Source organism: Conger conger, chromosome 12, assembly GCF_963514075.1.
Source record: "Conger conger chromosome 12, fConCon1.1, whole genome shotgun sequence".
Taxonomy (NCBI): domain Eukaryota; kingdom Metazoa; phylum Chordata; class Actinopteri; order Anguilliformes; family Congridae; genus Conger; species Conger conger.
Genome location: NC_083771.1, coordinates 28448938 through 28470029, shown reverse-complemented (window position 1 = coordinate 28470029; position 21092 = coordinate 28448938). Strand labels below are relative to the sequence as shown.

The 21092-nt window shown below is 43.9% G+C and overlaps 1 protein-coding gene across 3 annotated transcripts in view; it reads right to left on the bottom strand.

Annotated features, from left to right (window-relative positions):
• The window catches only part of LOC133142025 (ras-specific guanine nucleotide-releasing factor RalGPS1-like), a 131234-nt gene that overhangs the window by 102881 nt on the left and 7261 nt on the right, over window positions 1-21092 (bottom strand). For all 3 annotated transcript variants that reach the window (XM_061262946.1, XM_061262945.1, XM_061262947.1), the window contains 3 exons: window positions 13300-13409; window positions 11400-11504; window positions 10872-10922 (listed from right to left, as the gene is read on the bottom strand). In XM_061262946.1, the coding sequence (XP_061118930.1) occupies window positions 10872-10922; window positions 11400-11504; window positions 13300-13356 (213 nt within the window). In that variant the 5' untranslated portion in view covers window positions 13357-13409. The remainder of the gene's footprint in view (window positions 1-10871; window positions 10923-11399; window positions 11505-13299; window positions 13410-21092) is intronic.

Genomic DNA, 21092 nt, shown 5'->3' with positions numbered 1-21092 from the left:
TCATTGTGCGGGTTTTTACGGAGATTTCCTTTTCCGCATACCACCATTTTTCATGTAGCTAGAATGACATGATTGCTTTTCAAGGGACTGGGAGAATTATTTTTCCAGTTTCGCACAAATGGTCACAATTTAAGTTTTTTTATATTCCATCTGGAAAATGTCCATCACAAAGTGCCATGAGACAACCTGTTTGTACGTGGTGCGATACGAAATAAAGGCTGATTGACTGAAAGACTTCAATTAGCCTAGTTTAAATTGTGCGCAGCTTTGCCTTGCGACCAGGAGCAGTGTGAAAAAAATGTGAAGGTTACGTGAACAAAAAAATGGGAACCGAGGTGCGGGCCCAAGTGCTGAGGCAAAATCACAGGAAGCAGGATAAACGATGGAAAGAACAAAAATAAACACAGATACAAGGACAGACTCAAAAACTGGAACAGGTAACAAGAGACAATTAGAGACCACTTTACAAGCACATGGCAGGAGGCTCCAAAACTGAGCAACAAGGGAGTAAACTGGGCCAGCTTAAACACACATCTTAACAAGGCACAAGTGGAAACAATAATCACACATCCGTGCTTCTAGAAAAGTCCATGCACACGATCAGTCTTTTGCTGCCCTCTGGTAGCAAGCAGGGACCGTGACACAAGTTCTGTCCAGCTGTACGAGACTCTTCCGTACACAATTAAATCATTGCTGTGTCAGCCTAGGATAAAGTCCAGTCCCGACAGCTAGGGGTCCGCGTTTAATTGCCGTATTTAATATATACAGTATATTTACAGTCGGTGCTGTTCCAGGGCGTGATATCAAATCCCAGAGCCATATCGAATTCAGACCATGCCAGCGTTGTCCAATGCCAACTGGCACAATTTGCCAGCATTAGCCCTTTAAAGAGGCATTTCAGTTGGCAGGACACCCGTGTGTCTCCAGCAACCCCCTCTGGTCTGTTTGGCACCAACATCCCCCCTGCACAAGAAGTTGTGCCCTACTCAATGTTCACAAGAGCTTTGCTGGTTTTCTTTGGAGTGAGCAGGAGTGGTGGCTGATATGCGTTTCAAGCCAGTGAACATTTTTGTGGTGAAAGAGAAAATTGAGGTATACTGGGGTTAACCTAGTCTGTTAATGTCAAAAGGTCTCTTGACCGAGATTTCCACCCCAGACATGTAGATTCCAGCTTTTGATCACTAAGAAAGGAGAGCACATGCTGATCTGTACTGATCTGTGCTCTCCTGGCCTGACACAGGAGGTTAGCAAAGAGCACAAACATAAAAACTCAATTGGGCATTCCCGAGAAGAATAGACACATTATTGTATACCTGCATTGGATCAGTCACTGAACACAACTGGACCCATTAACAGGAGGTAGAAGGACTGAATCCCAGGGGAGACCCTGTTCTTCTCATACTGTAACTGAGGTTTGTGAACCTCAGGTTGAACTGCTTGCGTGCGCAGCCAGCCAGCTGTATAAATGAACAGCACGCTCCCTGAATGCAGCACGACGTCACTGTTGATGAGGGCGTCCGCTCTAAACACATAAACAGACAGCCATGGGGCAAATGCTTCCCTGTCATACTCACCAGGGAGAAACCCATCATTTAGCCAAGTCTTCCATCAGTGTCAGGTTTACAACAACACTGTGTGCGTGCGTGACTGGGACCCGCAAGGTTGGTGGTTCGATCCCCGGTGTAGCCACAATAAGATCCGCACAGCAAGGCCCTTAACCCTGCATTGCTCCAGGGGAGGATTGTCGCCTGCTTAGTCTAATCAAGAGCGTCTGCCAAATGGCATTAATGTAATGTAACGTAATATTGGTGTGTGTGACATATTCAGTCACACAAAATATATTCAGTCACATATTAGGCCTATATATTACACATAAAATACAGAAATATTACTATATTAACAGCAGCAGCAGCATGAAACATCTTCAGGTGCCTGTGAAAGCCATTGCTCTGGAACATTCTCTCCAGCAGTGTGGGACAAATTCCAGGAGTCCTGCAGTTCCTTGACCAGGCGAAATAAAGCCAGCCCAGCAAGCCACCGCATAAACGGGCTGCCAGCAGTGCCAGTAGTTTATGTGGCTGTATTTTATGAATGGGCACTGTGGAGGTGCACTAGCAGCAGGGCTATTCACAAAGTATTTTAGCCTTTTTTTAAATCTCACAACTGTTCACTAGTGTCAACTGCTGGAGTGACATCGTGGCAGTTGCCTGCTGACCAATAGCCATGCTCACATCAGGGCACTAGTGGATAGATAGTGGAAGGCTCCAGAAAACTGGTTGTTCAGATGCTCAAATTGCACATCAAGCATCAATACAATACTTCCAAATCTTTTCACAGAGAAAGAAAGAGATGAAGCCATATGATTAGTCAAAGGGTTCCCCATGTGCACCTGAATCTTACATGTGGTTCCTCACTCTCCGATTGACTGGAAAATCTGTCCTATAAAGACCACATCCGTTTTACTTAACTCACTTCTACAATAAACCTCAGCTAGGGTTTTGACCACACAAGAAGGCAGTAAAAACAAAAAGAGACATAAAATTGGCTTAGATATGCTTTGAATTCTTAATGGGCTCCCCTTAATGGCCTACATGTTTAAGTTTGTGTGTTCAGTTTCTGCTTAGTTACACAGATTTAAAATCTGTTTTAAATAAAAGAAAATGGAGGTTAATCCAACATGCACATTATGTCCCACATCAGTACTGATTACAATTTAATTAAAAACACGTTTTATCCTTTTTTCTCACAAGTTAGAAGACCCAGTATATGCTCTTCCTGCTACACTCACCGCTGTATCCCTGCTTTCTAGGAGAGACTAGATGAGTGTGTACTGTCTGTCCTCCAAAGCACCATTTCTTTTCAAACCACAGACTGCGGGTGCCTGACTGACCAGCAGGGGTCAGTGGCGAGCAATGAAACAAGGTCATCCTCATCCCAGCTGAATTAATCCCTCCCTCCACAGGCGATGCTACAACAAATTACGTGTCACCCAGGCAAGAAATAAATCAGTTGGCTGGGATGATCATATTCATCTTTGATAATCACTCACTGGTGCTTCTGGGATCTAATACCAGCCCTCCAGCAACCCAGCACTCAATAGGTTCTTGGGGTTGATGGATGGCACATTCTTGCCCCTGTATGGAGGCATTCTATGATCAGATCAAAAAAACTTAACTGAATGTGCCATTGGACTGGGGTCAGAAGGGGGTTTTAGACAGGCATTATTGACTTTTCTGTCTAATCAGATGCATGCAATACCCATGACCACTGAAAATGTACTTCGATTCCAGTATAAAATCTAAACCTAACTGTAATGCTAATTATGCACTGGCCCACCGGGATCTCTGCCCAAGACCTGCACAGCAGACAGTCAAGGCTTTTACACTGCAAAAAACAAAATGTACAGTACTGTGCATTAGTCTTAGGCACCCTAGACTTTACCTACCTGATTTCTTATTTTTTTGCATGTTTGTCACACTTAAATGTTTCAGATCATCAAACAAATTTAAATATTAGTCAAAGACAACACAAGTAAACACAAAATGCAGTTTTTAAATGAAGGTTTTTATTATTAAGGGAGAAAAAAACTCCAAACCTACATGGCCCTGTGTGAAAAAGTGATTGCCCCCTAAACCTAATAACTGGTTGGGCCACCCTTAGCCGCAACAACTGCAATCAACTTGCAATGAGTCTCTTACAGCGCTGTGGAGGAATTTTGGCCCACTCATCTTTGCAGAATTGTTGTTATTCAGCCACATTGGAGGGCTTTCGAGCATGAACCGCCTTTTTAAGGTCATGGCACAGCATCTCAATAGGATTCAGGTCAGGACTTTGACTAGGCCACTCCAAAGTCTTCATTTTGTTTTTCTTCAGCCATTCAGAGGTGGACTTGCTGGTGTGTTTTGGATCATTGTCCTGCTGTAGAACCCAAGTTCGTTTCAGCTTGAGGTTAAGAACAGATGGCCGGACATTCTCCTTCAGGATTTTTTGGTAGACAGCAGAATTCATGGTTCCATTTATCACAGCAAGTCTTCCAGGTCCTGAAGCAGCAAAACAGCCCCAGACCATCACACTACCACCACCATATTTTACTGTTGGTATGATGTTCTTTTTCTGAAATGTGGTGTTACTTTTACGCCAGATGTAATGGGACACACACCTTCCAAAAAGTTCAACTTTTGTCTCGTCAGACCACAGAGTATTTTCCCAAAAGTCTTGGGGATCATCAAGATGTTTTCTGGCAAAATTGAGATGAGCCTTAATGTTCTTTTTGCTCAGCAGTGGTTTTCGTCTTGGAACTCTGCCATGCAGGCCATTTTTGCCCAGTCTCTTTCTTATGGTGGAGTCATGAACACTGACCTTAACTGAGGCAAGTGAGGCCTGCAGTTCTTTGGATGTTGTTGTGGGGTCTTTTGTGACCTCTTGGATGAGTCGTCGCTGCGCTCTTGGGGTAATTTTGGTCAGCCGGCCACTCCCGGGAAGGTACACCACTGTTCCATGTTTTCGCCATTTGTGGATAATGGCTCTGACTGTGGTTCGCTGGAGTCCCAAAGCTTTAGAAATGGCTTTATAACCTTTTCCAGACTGATAGATCTCAATTACTTTCTTTCTCATTTGTTCCTGAATTTCTTTAGATCTCGGCATGATGTCTAGCTTTTGAGGATCATTTGGTCTACTTCACTTTGTCAGGCAGGTCCTATTTAAGTGATTTCTTGATTGAGAACAGGTGTGGCAGTAATCAGGCCTGGGTGTGGCTAGAGAAATTGAACTCAGGTTTGATAAACCACAGTTAAGTTATGTTTTAACAGGGGGGGCAATCACTTTTTCACACAGGGCCATGTAGGTTTGGATTTTTTTTCTCCCTTAATAATAAAAACCTTCATTTAAAAACTGCATTTTGTGTTTACTTGTGTTGTCTTTGAATAATATTTAAATTTGTTTGATGATCTGAAACATTTAAGTGTGACAAACATGCAAATAAATAAGAAATCAGGAAGGGGGCAAACACTTTTTCACACCAGTGTATGTTTTTTTTGTGTCTGTTAGTATAAAAGAAAACATTTGAGATTTCCATATATTAATTTCCCAAAATATTTAATTTTACAGAAACATTTTTGTATTTAATTTAAAAACGTAACATATTACTGTAAGCAATTGACTACTTTTTACATAAAAACTTGATTAAGGCTGTCTGAGATCAGAAGCAAGGAGCCAACAAAAGTCTGCAGAAGAACTGTGGCAAGTTCTCCAACATGCTTGGAACAACCTCCCTGCTGATTATATTATAGAACTGCAGGACAGTGTTGGCTATCTCAAGAGAAGTGATGCAGTTTTAACAGCGAAGGGTGGTCACAAAAAATATTGATTTGATTCAGTTTTTAACTATCCTGCCAAATTACTCAAATGTAATGTAAAATGTATAGTATGTTTATTCAGGACCTTTCATTGAATTATTTTTGAAAGAATCTTATCAGTACAGAATGTTATACAGGTGCCTAAGACTTCTGCACAGTACTGTATGTAAATCTAAAAACTTGTTTCAACATTATAATTAGACATATACTGTTATTTCCATGACTTTTATGCAAAATAAGACACGATTATTGGCAATGGGATAAGAAAATGTAACTTGTCAAGCAAATAGTAACTATAAAACAAGCAAATTTTCCACTTGAGATAAAAGATTTTACTTTACTTGTTTTTTCAGTGCACTGGGATGCAAAAAAACACATTCATCTTCCATTTTGGTGACTGGAGTGTTACCCAACAGCACCAACATTTTAATGGACATTTATCCTTGCACCATTGGCTAGCCTGGTACAATTTGTCCTGGTGAACTGGTGACCATTGTTAAAGACTTACTCACAAATTCTAATGTGCTGGACAAGTCTGATGTGAAAAAACAAGACGCATGCCATAGATTAATCATCCAAGAGCAGTTTAGTTTGGAAGACATGCTATCAACAGAAAAAGATGACATCACTGAAATGTGCAGGGGGGATAAACACAAGGACCAGACCATACTGTATGCCAATGAAATTACCATATGCTAGCATTTTCACTCTCAAACACAAACGCTGTTTGCAGACTCTATAAACAACACATCAGCACTAAAACCGGGATTTACAGCAAAGTGATTTTATTAAAAGCAAATAAACTCAACGTCTCCACTTAAGAATGTGAACATTAATAAACATGAATTATTTACCAAATAATATGCAGTCCACAATGATCAACATATACAGGGACTGTTATCTGTGATTAGCTAATAGCTTACCATTGCCTACTGCCACAAAGCTTGAAAACCCAATTCAAACCAGTTGAGAAATTAGCTCATGTTTCTATACAGCATCAAACCATCAAGTTTAGCTACAACTGCACAGTGAGAAATGCATGCCGTCCTTGGTTACATTAAAACCCCCATTTAAAAAAACAAAAACATTGCTGACAGTGCACATCGTGTATTAATCTGTATTGGGGAGCAGTACACTATGTTCAGGGAACAGGGCGTGTAGCCCAGAGGGACAGTAGCAGGTCTGATTCCCAGGTTGGCCATTACCATTGTGCCTCTAAGACATGAAGCTTAACCTGAATTGCTTCATATATAGCAGCTATATAAATGTTACTACATTTTGGATGACAATAGCATTTCTTCCCCTTCACAGCAGCACAGTAACCAACTGCCTGCTGGAAACGGCTGAAGGGTTGTTTCTATGGTAACACTTTTCTATAGGAAGCTGTTGGGTAACAGCATTACATCACACAGCCTTAAGGAACGCTGACCTCATGCTGAATTTAATCAACTCTGTGTTCTATAAATGCATTTGAGGCAACTGGAAAAGTAATTGGAATCCCACAGACTTTCAGATGGCCATCTCAAATTTCACAGCATCACACATTTTATATATAGATACAGTGTGTCTGCGGGTACAGATTTTATTGTATAGGTATTCATATAGAGCTAATTTATATATTTACACTCAAAGCTAAACTCAAAGGCAGCGTGAACCAAATGGACTTTGGTGTTTAATTTGCTGTGAAAATGCTAGTTGACAGAGTACTATGGCTGCACTTGAGACAGAGAAGAGTGCATCAAAAGTCACACCAGTCTATTTTTATTTGCACAGCAGGTCTCTCTGGTGGAAGCATACCGTGCACTCAGTGAGCATTTTATTAGGCATTTATTAGACTTATTTTCTCTACTTCTGCTGCTGTAGCCTATCCACTGAGAGGTTTTATACGTTGTGTGTTCAGAGATGGCCTTTTGCATACCACTGTTGTAATGTGTGGTTATTTGCGTTTCTGTGACCCTCCTATCAGCTTCGACCAGTCTGGCTATTTCCTGCGGACCCCTCTCATTAACAAGGTGTTTCTGTCCGAAGAACTGCTGCTCACTAGATGCTTTTTGTTTCAAAACAAAGCCATTCCCTGCAAACTGTAGAGACTGCTGTGCATGAAAATCCCAGGAGATCAGCAGTTTCTGAGATACTCAAACCACCCTGTCTGGCACCAACAATCGTTCACAATCAAAGTTATTTAGAACAGATTTTGTCCCACATTCTGATGGTTGATGTGAACATTAACTGAACGTCCTGACCTGTTTCTGCATGATTTTATGCATTGCACTGCTGCCACAGAATTGGTTGATTAGATGATAGTATAAATAGGTAGGTGTACAGGTGTTCCTAATACAGTGCTCAGTGAGTGTTTACACTCTTTGCCAAAAAATAATTTGTTTATTTGAATGCAGGATCCAGTCACAGCCTATTATCAGCATCAGGCTTGAGTTCAGATGTGCAGCCTGCCAAATTATGTTCAGATTCAATTTAATCTACATTTCCATTCTGATTCAGGGATACTCCGGGAGGGAGGGAAAGTCACAGGTCAGATTCTGCAGTGGTGCAAACCAGAACACTCCATACTGCACATTAATAACCAGACATTCTACCAATAATGTGGCAGGGTGATCTAACCTAAGACTGAAATACAGTAACTCAGTACTGACTGGCTGGACTCATATCTGGGGCAGAGTGAGCTGAAGATCTCTGAGGTACAGAGAAAGACGGAGAGACCTCTACTTCAGTCGCTGTCTTACTTCACCTCAGCCCTGCCAGAGTGAGAACACAGAACACGGATTATGGAACATAGCCCAGATCACTGAAAACAGAAAGCTGAATACACATAATGGAACACAGATTATGGAAAACAGCCCAAACAGAGCCTAGGGCTGGGGTGCGTTTGGAAACTATTACATACAGGGACTTCACCCCCTCCCCCCTTATGAATGGAGTCCTCAGCAATCCTTACATTAAAAATTGCAGGTGCTTCAATTCCCCTATTGTACTCCTGCCAGGAATTACCTAACATGCACTGGCCAATGGCCATTCTGCAGAAGAACACTGGTAGCCTTGGTGGTCAATGCTAACGCTGTCAGGCCCGGGTGGTGGTTTGTGTTTCCTTCCAAATTATTTCCAGCCCCCAACTATATTTGTGTAAAGCCCTCCTCCCAGAGGGTCACGGTTGCATGAAAACCACAAATCAATAAACACAAGGTAAAAAGGTGAGCCATTATGAGAGGTTCAGTGACTGAGTGGTGTTGGTTTCAGTGCTCTGGACAAGCTCTCCAATGGCTCTGTTTTAAAGCACAGCATGCCCTGTGTTTGCCCTGCCTGCACTGGCCCTGCCAGGCCCTGTGGACATGTCTGGCACTTCGCAGAGTGCCCAGAGGCTTCAGTCTGCTATGGGTTCAGTCACAGGGGAGGAAAAAGGCTAAATGTAATTATGGCACGTCTGGTTTTCCCCCGGATATTTTAGCATGACAATCCTCTTGGATCATTTCTAATTTGCGTGAGATAGGGAAAATAAAAATAAAAACATTCTTCCAAGTGACCTTGTTCTGTAGTTCTGATGAATATCTTTGGGGTTCCAGAGAGTTGAGATATGGAGTTATTATATTTTTCGGTATTTGGGGTTTACGTCATCACTGAGGGTTATCCAACCCGATCATGCAAGCCAACATTTACTCCATTCTTCCACTCCAAACAGCACATACCTCTGTGAGGCGCTGTTACCCTGCCATCACTGCATCTGTTGTAACCCATCAGCCCATGCTCATTAACCTGTTGTTGCTCAATAAACTGTGGTATGGTCTGATTATTTTTGGTGTCTGAGGAACCCAACAGAAACTAAACTTGAGTGCTTGACCTTTCTGCTATTGGACTTTCAATAGCAGGTTAGCTCAAAGTCACAATTCTGCCAACTTTTAACCAATCATATCGACTCATTGAAGGTTGGTCTAAGGTGAATGCAATGCAATTCAAAACTTTTCTGCAAACATCTCTCTGAAAATCAGTGACTATGCTGGCACATCCCTTGTGTGCCTACTATTGCTACAATGCTACGGGCTGCCCACCTGGTATTGGCACAAATCAAGTACTGGTCACTGGGGAGGTCTGTGGAGGTTCTGGATTCACATTGCCAAACAGAAGCCTCATTGGGGTGGGGGTTACAAAACTGGAGGGTTTCACTCCAGGAGTGAGTGAGGCTTTAAAAAAAAACAAACAAAAAAAAAACAAGGGGAATTGCTTCACAGGACCTGATTCACCCCTTTAAAATCCTGTATTTATCCAGGTGAAGCCCATTAAGACAGTCTAGGAATCTCTTTTAAAGTGAGACCAGTGTGCAATATGTCTGTAGCTACTTACTGGTGATCCTCCTAAACCCTCTCACAGCTTTTGACATCTCATGCTCCCCTATGAGCTGTTTATATGGAATGCATTATGAAATCAAATACAATTGACTGACTGGAGTCTACTGACTATGAGGTTTTTCACTTGGGAGCAAGCAAAATGAAAAGAAGTTTGTGCATGTCATATATTTATATATAAATAAATATAAGATATGCATGTATATATTGACAATATACTGCATTTCATTCTAATAAATCATCAAGAACATATGGGCAAACAAATTATGAATGCATCCAGTGCAATATATATTATATTTAAAATAATTGCTGCAATTCTTCCCTCGAAGAGTCACATGTATAGTACATAGTGTATTGCAATATACTCGGAGTGTCTTTCGCATTGTATTACAGCCCATTCAGATGGTACAGGGGAGATGATCTGTGTTGCCATGTATGAGGGTTTGTCGTTCCCAGGGGAAGCCTGCTCCATCTTCATTACCTCCGGAGAAGTACAAATATGCAACTTTCCCAGAAACTCCCCAGGCAAAGCCTCCAGGTTCAGGGAGTCCTGTTTTTATGATCGCTGTCAGTCTATTGGTACATCACAATATGGTCATTTACCAGATGCTCTCATCCAGAGGGACTAGCACATATTTCTGATTTATGCATCGTGTCCATTATATAGCTGGATATATTAAGCACATCAGGTTTGGCACCTTGCTCAAGGGTCCAACATCAGTGTCCTACCCGGGAATTGAACTTTCAACCTTTAGCCCAGTTAGCTAACCAGTACAGACCAACACTGCCCCACACTGCTGCTCAGACACAGGGCCCACACACAGGGCCCTTCTCAATCCTGCTGGCAGATAGAGTCACACAGGCACACTCCTGCCTCGCTCACTGCCTCCTCCCCCTCCTCCTCAGCTGATTTGAGACGAGAGACCTTGTGCAAAATGTCTGCTGCACGCCGCCCAGGTGAGCAGCGCACCGTGGGGGTCGGGGTGAGATTCCCGTCATGACCGTAAAGCACTCTCAGATCATGTCATGTACTCACATTTTGCCTGCCAACATATGCTAATATGGACATATAACAATTGCTATTATACATACATTATTACCTTTACATACTGTATGTAATTATACAAAAAGTGATAATGAACTTTCTACATTTTTTTATAATTACCTCTGGTTGGATCGCTCGGAACACTGGGGCGTCCATCAGGGTGATCTGGCTCTGGAGGGGGTTAAAAGTAAAAAATGAAAATAAAACAAAATCAAATCTTGTTTAATTTAACACAAGACACATCCATCTTTTTTATTTTCCTGGCAGGGGAACATTGGCTAATGAGGATCTGAAAGGACAGAGAAGTCATAAAAATAATATAACTCATGAGCAAAGTAATATCCTCTGGTATTTGGTCTGGCGGCTGCCCAAAGGTCAAAGGGCGTCTCTGTGACCTTTCACCGGGGGCTGTCTGCTCCGGCTGCTCCAACTCAAGGGGGGGATGACATCATTCCAAAGGGCCGGACAAAAATACAGGAATCGCAGAGATGCGGACGTGCCGTGACATTCAAAAAGGTTCAGAAAGCCTGTGTCACTTAAAGCGGATGCCTGGGTCTGACCCAACAGGTCCCGTGATTTGGGATTAACCACAGCTGCCCTGCACGGTCCTATAAACTGGGATTATTCCCATGAGCGGCGATCACTCACAGCGAACTCGTCCGGCGTCACCTTCAGCACGTCGAACACCACGGCATCGTAGCTCTTGGCGTAGTCTGCGCTCGGCCGGTCCAGGGACTCGGAGCTGCTGCTGCTCTGCAACGCGGGAAGGACAGACAGACGGACGTTATCGAACAGACAGATCGACCATTTCAGACAGGCGGAACAGAACAGCACAGATAGACAGTCAGACAGACAGACAGAAGAACAGACAGACGGACGTCATTAAACAGACAGAAATACCATTTTAGACAGTTGGAACAGAACAGCCTAGTCAGACAGAAACAGACAGACAGACACATGGACGGACGGACAGATGGACGGAAAAGGGTATGGACTCATGCAGTGCAAAGTCAAAGAAAGACTTAATTCTACCCCACACAGTGCCTGCAGGGCTACTCAACCCTAACCCTTGAAGGCCACAGGCTTTTACTCCATCCAGGCCATCGCAGTCAGCCTGGCTGAACCAGGCACGCTCCCTCTCCAGGACTCTCAGCAGGGAAACCCTGGATGAACAGACTGCCAGTCTTTGCAAATGTTTCCCGCCAGCATACAAGGCCAAGACGGCTGCTGTTCTGGAATGGTTTCACACAACAGCAAAGGTACCAGCAGCAGCGAATAAACTAGAACTGTGCGACCGTTCAGTGCAGTCTCTCATCCCACTGACTCTGAATTAAGCCAGTGGGGAATATAATAAGAGTACAAAAGCATACAATAGAACGGAAACTTGTAATTTAGAAATTTTTCTTTGGCTTTGCAGTAGCATGTAAAAATGTATCAACATTCATCCACTGACACAGGGACAGAAAAACAGACAGACAGACAGTTTCAGGGATGGGTGTGACAGGAATATCGAGGAGCATCGAGGAGCACTGCAGAACAGATCCACAGGTCCTCTGTGTGCAGACGGTGATTGTGAGCAGACTGAGTGTGTGCAGATGGTGATTGTGCGGAGATGGTGATTGTGAGCAGATGGTGATTGTGAGCAGACTGAGCGTGTGCAGATGGTGATTGTGCGGAGATGGTGATTGTGAGCAGATGGTGATTGTGAGCAGATGGTGATTGTGAGCAGACTGAGCGTGTGCAGATGGTGATTGTGCGGAGATGGTGATTGTGAGCAGACTGAGCGTGTGCAGATGGTGATTGTGCGGAGATGGTGATTGTGAGCAGATGGTGATTGTGAGAAGATGGTGATTGTGAGCAGACTGAGCGTGTGCAGATGGTGATTGTGCGGAGATGGTGATTGTGAGCAGATGGTGATTGTGTGCAGACGGTGAGCGTGTTCAGACTGATTTTGTGCAGACGGTGATTGTGAGCAGACAGTCTCCTCACTGTGTGTCCGGGCCTATGGCACATCCCCTGGGGAGAGAGCGTGCTCTGGAGGTGGAAAGGGGGACTGGAGTTTTCCGGCCCACAGGCTAATGGCATGTGCATCAGGGAGGAGGCCAGGAGTTGGAGTGTCAGCAGATTTACGAGCTCATGGGGGCAGTCCACTTCCCCCTGTCTCAGGAGCATGGACAGGCAGAGGCTGGTCGCCTCAGAACAGGCTAGGAGGAGAGACTGCAAGGCCCTTCCTCCATCTGCACCGTGGAGTCCCACTTTGGCCCTGGTGTACAGCTGTAAACGTGTATGTGTATGTGTGTGTGTGTGTGTGTGTGTGTGTGTGTGTGTGTGTGTGTGTGCGCGAGTATGTGTGCGGGCACGCGAGTGAGTATGCGTGTGTGTGTGTGTGTTTGTGAATGCGAGTGAATGCGCGTGGGTGAGTGTTTGTGTGTACTTCACAGTTTGCTTTCTGAGCATGCACATGTTCACAATAGTCTCCTCTATCCTGCATGCAGTTCTGCGCTTGGAGACCAGCATTCAACACAGCTAGACAAAGGGACCTTCGTACCTCTTGGCTGGCGGAGGTGACCGCGACGTTGGCCGTCAGTCCGTTCCTTTTGTACATGCTCACGCTCGACGAGTCTCAGCTGAGCGGCACACATGATCCCACACCCATCCCTGAAACACAGATAACACTGTCACACCCATCCCTGAAACACAGATAACACTGTCACACCCATCCCTGAAACACATAACACTGTCACACCCATCCCTGAAACAGATAACACTGTCACACCCATCCCTGAAACACAGATACCACTGTCACACCCATCCCTGAAACAGAGATAACACTGTCACACCCATCCCTGAAACAGATAACACTGTCACACCCATCCCTGAAACACAGATAACACTGTCACACCCATCCCTGAAACACAGATACCACTGTCACACCCATCCCTGAAACACAGATAACACTGTCACACCCATCCCTGAAACAGAGATAACACTGTCACACCCATCCCTGAAACAGAGATAACACTGTCACACCCATCCCTGAAACAGATAACACTGTCAGACAACAAACCCATCCTTAAAACCTAAGGTTAAAAAGGCAGGGACTGGTGGCAATAACACTAAAACAGTGGGGACACAGCCAGGATAGACATTTGACGGGGGACTCCATGTTCAAATCCACACTGGAACATGCCGCGGTGTGTGATGTACTTAGTTTCGTGGATGTCCTTATCTGCAATGAGCCCGGCTCTCTGCCCGCTACACCACAGCGTTCTCTGACTCACTACATCACTTCCCTCCTGTAAACTGCCTAAGGCAATGAGCCGTGCTCTGTGGACCATTGGTATAGCACTTAAACCAGCAGTGCACCAGCTGGTCCTGGAGAGCCACAGAGTCTCTCCTGGTTTTCATCTCTAAAAACGGAGTATGCTTCCAACTCTAAAGCAGCAACATCTGACACACAAGAAAGCGCCCGAGGTGAACTAGGTGCAAAACAAGCTCCCTTAATTGAAAAATAAAGAGTGAAGCGACAATAAAAAACAGCAGATGCTGTCTCTCTCTCTGGATAGAGTACACCACAGATGAGAGAGGGCACAGAGAAAATAGTTCTTATGATTATTTGGGAGTAATATCAGACCTGAGTCAAATGAGTACTTGTACATTGTACTTTCATTTTTAGATACTGGTAAACATACTCAGCAAATGCCTGAGGATTTTCAACCAAAAAGAAGAATTTTTTCCTTTTATTTGTCAAACTGATGCTCCTTTTAAAATGGTCAGTAATGCACAGGAATTTTTACTGCTGTCTAAAGGGTTCAAATTCTTCAAATAAAGCACTTGACCCAGGTGTGACATGTCAGTGGACAGGAAGCCCGCATCCTGTGAGGTTCTCCAGGGGCCATGTCGGTCAGCATTCCTCCCCTGACCTGAGAGTGGCCATGTTGTACCTGCCTGACCGGTGGGCCAAGGGGATGCAAGAGCAGGAACAGTGTGCAAGGTTTACAGCGGAAATCCTCACACACACAGCGGTATAAGCCTTTGTTTTATGGAAGGGTTTCCAGCCAGATTGTAAAAACCTAGCAGCATACATTGGGTGGCTTTCACAGAAAAGAAAATGGAACAGAAATTTGTAAATGGAAAAAAGGAAAAGTAATTTTCTTCATATTTGTGTGAGACATGCCTTACCAGAAAGGTGAAATGACACATACAAACGTACACACACACGACAGACACACAAACCCACATGCACACACAGCCACAGGGATACTTGCGCAAGCACACACACACACACACACACACACACACACAGCACATGGGGTCCAAATGCCTTGAGTAAACTGAAAATGATTGCAAAACCGTGGGAACTTTTGATAGCGCAAAACAGTGACAGGACCCAGGGCGGAGAGAGCTGGGATTAAAGGCTGCACGGAGTACGTACTGAGGAGGAGGCTGGCTTCCCTTAGCGTTAGCATTGGTGTGAGCGCGATAAATAATGTAACAGTTTCACACCCCCATCCCCTCATCCACACGGTCGCTTGGCGGCCTTTCCAGATCGTTACAGAGCCGAGCGGTCAGACCACGAGACGCGGCTAGGAGCCAGAAAACAGCCGACCGCACACATTTCCAAAACAGCTTATTGCGCATCTCACTGTGCTTTTCACAAACTGAAAAAATGCAATTCATAGCCGTGACACGTCAACTAAAACAGCTTGTTTTATGGAGCTTATGTCATCTAGGCTCCTCGTATTTCCTCTGGTCAAGCCTAAACCTAAGCACAAAAAGGTTTAAAACTTATCATTATCATGAGTTTAAAAAATGTAACTAAATCTGTTCTTCTGACGCATTGCCCAAATATCTACAGCTAAATTATTCCTGAGTAGATTTTCCAATTTGCAAGTAGAAATTTAAGGAATTTTTATACAGTGATCACCCCCTGGTATTGTAAACTGTCCTCCAGCTTTCCAAATGTTTAAACTGCGCTAGACGTATTTTGCAGGAGGTACAGCCCATACTGATTCACAGAGCACCGTGCATATGGCTCTATGTGACAAGTGCCGCAGGCGCTGCTGCTGGTGACAAGTGCAGATGTGCAAAGGCACTCCATCCTCCAACAACAATACCACAGCTCCACCTAGAGCACAAACACAGAACTGTCCATGTCACCTGGAGGCACTGCCACATTTTTGAGTAAAATGTATTCACCATCCCTCACCAAAATCCTCCTTATTTCATACGTTTTATCTGAATGAGTCTACTATTCAGAAATACCCGGCAACATACATGATGACACTTATTATAAAAAATGTGCCTAGCAATGCAATAACCAGCTAATTCCTTGTTTACAGATAACCAGGTACAGATAGCGTGTTTTGGCTGTCAGGAGCTTTAGCTTTATGTTTTAGAGTGCTTTATAAGACACACTAGCTACACATACTTGCCCTTTCTTTCCATTTATTATCCTCCAATATCCCTCTAATATATTTACACAATTCCTCTCTGAGATGATTCCCCACAGCCTTTTATACAGCACATGTACTGTAAGAGATAGGGCCCTATACTGCAGCCCTATATGGCAGCTCTGGAGCCCAGCCACGCCCTGCGCCTGCAGTGTCTGCCTGTGCAGCAGCTGTGCGTGAAGCGCAGTCCTCCGACGCAACGCCTGCGCTCAGCTGCAGGACTGCAGAGAGAGAATGAGCGTAATGGAGGCAGGAGGAGGACAAGTGGATACTTCCATACTTCTGGAACAGACTTGCATGATTCAGTGGGGAAGGTGTTTGTGGTACTCAAACCAACCAACAGGGGGCAGCAACGTTCAAAAGCCACATTGAGACGGATTGTGTCACAGCATTTCTGAACTTACGTTTAGTGATCTGTACAACCAAATGCTTGCCATTTCAGTGTCTTCATCACTATCCCTAACGTTTCGGATTCAAAGATCAGTTCTTATCCTTCAGCTCTTGTGTTTAGAATCAAAACGCCCTCTCACTTCTGTTTCTGTCCTTTGACAGGACAGTACGGAGCGACAGCAAATAGGCTACTGACTGTAAACCCTCCCTTGTCAGTATGCAATGGAAGAGCACACACATTCACACATGAAGTCACGCATGTCCCCAATACAGACAGGGGTGAAGCTGCATATAATTAAGCACTGCCATGCATTTTGCTTGTTGTGATGTGGATTCAGACATACACAAACACACATGGACCTCGGTAGAACAGCTGAAACGGTTTCAAGAAAAAAAGTGTAACTTGTAATATTCCGCAAAAAGTCAAATAAACAAAACAAAACAATAAGAGGAACAGATGACAATGTGAAGAGCAGATGTTCGTAAATTTCCATATTTCCATCCATGCTCACACACTGGGTGCTAAACGATTCCCTATTCATCTCCATGCTAATTACATAGGTACTCCAAAACGCTGAAATGAGAGAGAGGGAGGCCCAGAGAGAAAGAGAGAAAGAGAGAGACCCAGAGAGAGAAAGAGAGAGAGAGAGAGAGAGAGAGAGAGAGAGAGAGAGAAAGAGAGAGAGATTGTCTTTGTGTGCAGGTCTCAGGGGAATCTGTTTGATGGACACTTGAAGGTAGGGGAGTATGAGGATTAACACAGCAGGCAGGCAGCTCAAAAGGAGCCTTGTTCCTAAACTTGATTGCGACACTCCTGACAAGAGCACCGGCTAAAATGCCTGACACTAACTCACTGGAAAAGCAGAATATGAACGTGAAGAACGCATGGTGTTGTGAGAGGGCTAGCCTAACCTACAGCTAAAGAAAACAACATCAGCTGTTTTTGAGGAAGGGACTTATCTGGAGAAATTGAGGGAATGTTCTTCCTCCCTTAAAAACTGAAAATGCTTGGCAGCTGAAAGTACTTAAAATAAAATGTCCTGTTTATCAAACCTCCCCCAGTTGCATTCTAATGCTTAAGATAGTCTGTTTCCATTTCAGTCATTAATAATGCAAAACTCAGCTAAAACATTCTTGTTTATCTAACATTCATCTGTTTTTTCAGACTGACGTCACCATGAATCAAAATCAGAGTACACAAAATATGACATCACTAGTAGAAGCCAATCGCACACCTGTGAAGTGCGCTGAAGGCAAAGACTGACTCAAAACCCTGTGAGCTGTGGTCTGTATGGCAGCGTGTCTGTGCTCTTCATCACATGCCACATGATCAGACAAGTTATTAAAGAAGACAAAGGCCAAAGAAGAGCACTTGCTTTATTAATTTTCTGAACATCCCAACAATGGTTTTGAATTCTCTCCCCCAAAACACTTGGCAACACAGCTACAGTCCAATGAACATTCTGAAGTCAACTCAACAACTTCCTCGACAACCAAGACCCCCCCCCCCCCATGATATGTTAACTAATTTCTGTTTAAAAAGGTAACAGGGAGTGCACAAAAAAGGCTACCAAAGGGAAAGACACAAAAAGTAATCACTCATTGACCTTTCATGAATAAAGCTTTATATTTGTTCCATATGCTGATTTATCCGCAGTGGAAATCAATTTTCCTGTCATTTTACAATTAATTTTGTTGAAATCAACGTCATCATCAGCAAACTGAACACAACAGAAAATTTGAAATAGTCCAACAGTAACTGTTACAGGGGAACCTGGTCTGCCGCATAAGTACCTGATCTGGGGTCAGTAAAAGCAAGCAGGTCAGGGCTGAGCACACACTCAGCGAAACAGCCAGGTCAGCACCCTAATTCACATGATCCTCATGAATAAGCAATGAAGCATTGGGATGGTCATTAATTTGTATGCAGCTAGCCTCTAGCGATGGACATAATGTATCAATATTCATGAAAAACAGATCCATTATTAAAACACGGCATCCGCAATAAGGACAACAGGTTTTGAAAATGTCTGAATCCCATCTGAGACCAACGGTGCTAACAAGTAACGCTAACAGTAACTACAAAACTGCTACTGCTTTTACTACTACCACAGAAACATAACCACCATCATCATCATCATCGTGTAGGCCTTTAGTGAAGTAAAGCAAATAACATAACTTATCATAACGTAGCACGCGCACACGCGCGCACGCGCGCACGCACACACGCACACACACACAGACACACAGACACACAGACTTCTTTGTGGTTCCCTCTCTAACCTGCAGGTGCGATCCAGGCCCCATTACCAGAGTAGGGCTGTGTGCTGCAGTTGCCATGGCAATGGTGTGTGCACTGTTTATGCTTTTGTCTGCTAAAGCACTGGAGGAAACCTAGCTGGAGGAAATCTCCCTCTTTCCCCTCCTCTGCATTTCTCTCTCCTCTCTCTATTGCTCATCTCTCTCCTGTCATCCTCCCTTTCTTCAGCATCTCCCTCTTCTCTCCTCCTCTCTGCCCTTCACTCTCCCTTGTTCAACATCACCCTCTGCTCTTCCACCTCCTCCTTCAATTCCCTCCCTCTCCCCCTGACTCTCCTCCTTCTCTCTCCTTAATCCATCTCTCTGCAGGGCTTAAATGCTTACATCGTCCACCTTAAACAGTAATGCTGCAATATGCAGCCTCTCTGTCTATAACAGTAGTCTCTCCAAGAAGAGGCAGTATAGAACATAACTCTGAGTTCAGTCCTGGTACCCTGTGACCCTCCGATATTATTACACTACATTACATGGCTGTGCGGATCTTATTGTGGCTACACCGGGGATCGAACCATCAACATTACTGGTCCCAGCTATGTACCTTAACCACTACGCTACAGGCCGCCGATAGCAGTTAAAGCCCATTTCATGATCAAGGGCCACAGCCCCGTCACGGGGGGCCCGTTAAAAGCAGCCCTGCGGCTGAAGAGGGACCCTGGAGGATCCAGAGCAAATTACAAACTCATGAGCTGATAACGGCAGAGGCTAATGACCACTGCTCACACTTCACAGGACATGGGGAACTTGGGGAGGAATGATAATTTGGAGGCTTCTTTTTTAATTTTTTAATTTTTTGCAGAGGCAGCTTCCAAAAAATCTGCCCACAGGGAGAATACCCAGCTTTTTAATAATCACGTTTAATAGCTATTTTTAAAAAGGGAAACGATAGCAGTGAATCGAGCACACGACTGAGGCTCAGAGTCTCACACACACTATGATCTCTACAAAAGAACAGCCAACCGGCGTGAAATTATGAAAGCAAAAATGGCTGACCGTTGACTATTTGGACTTTTACTCAGATCTTGGGTGAACAGAAGCATAAAGCAACACTGCAGCCGTTAAATTTCAATATACATTTCACAACAAACAGCATCTATGCACACGTAACGGTATAACTACTTAACATCTTATCTAGAGGCCATGTCTCCATCAGTCTGCATTAAACGATTTTGAGCAAGTAGCTCTCTTTCAAAGAAACAGCCCATTAGCAAAGCTGTCTTTAGATTGTAACATAAACAAAAGCTTTGCTGTTAAGACTAGAAAGCTATAATGAATCGCTCACAGTGGCTTGTCAAAACATAAGCATTTCAGAATTGTTGGTGAGCCAAGATAAAGTGAGCTGCCAAAAATAATGCTTCACATTGATTAATCTACTTTTGGAATAAAAACACTACATGGACCCATTTCAGCGGATGCAAAACAATAAGGCCATTGTTCTTTTTCTTAATATATTTTTATAATTCAGATGGAAAAAAAGAAAAACCTCCTCAACATGAATTACTCTATAACTCTATAACTGCACTGGCAGGCATAATCTTATTATAATGTAGACATTGGAAATTGTCAGCACACAATATTTTAAAACATGAACTATAAGCAAACATCACTGTGCCTAAGAAATTAACTGTTGTACACAATCTACAACTCACAAGTGCTCAGAAATGTACCTAGCTTTCAGAGGTCTCCACTTTCATATTCCAGAGCCGTCCTTCTGAAAATCCTGCTCTTTTATGTGACCAAAATCATCCAACTGGTTTGAGCAACCACGTAGCTAGTCCAACAATATCTGTGACTCCAAAAAGGCAAGAGGGCACTTCAAGTAGTAGGCTATCAGGGTTAGCCAGAGATAGGCTGGCCCCTGGTCGTAGTCAGGGGGTGCTTGAACCGGGCGGAGTGGGACAGGCACAGACAGGAAGGGGTGTTCTTTCTGTTGCCAGGGGTTACCTTTCTGTGTACCTCAGGCGGTCCATCTGTCCGTCTATCAGGCAGTGAATACGAAAGAGGGATTAAGACTGCTGCCAGAGTGCCCGGGAGTGAATGAAACAGATTACTACTACGGACTATAATCAGCCTTTTCTGAAGAGGTGGGTTCATTGTTGCCATTACCATTTATTATGAGGGTCACAAAGATAAATCGAGCAAAACAGGGACACTGCAAAGGGGTTCCAGTGAGCCTATAGTC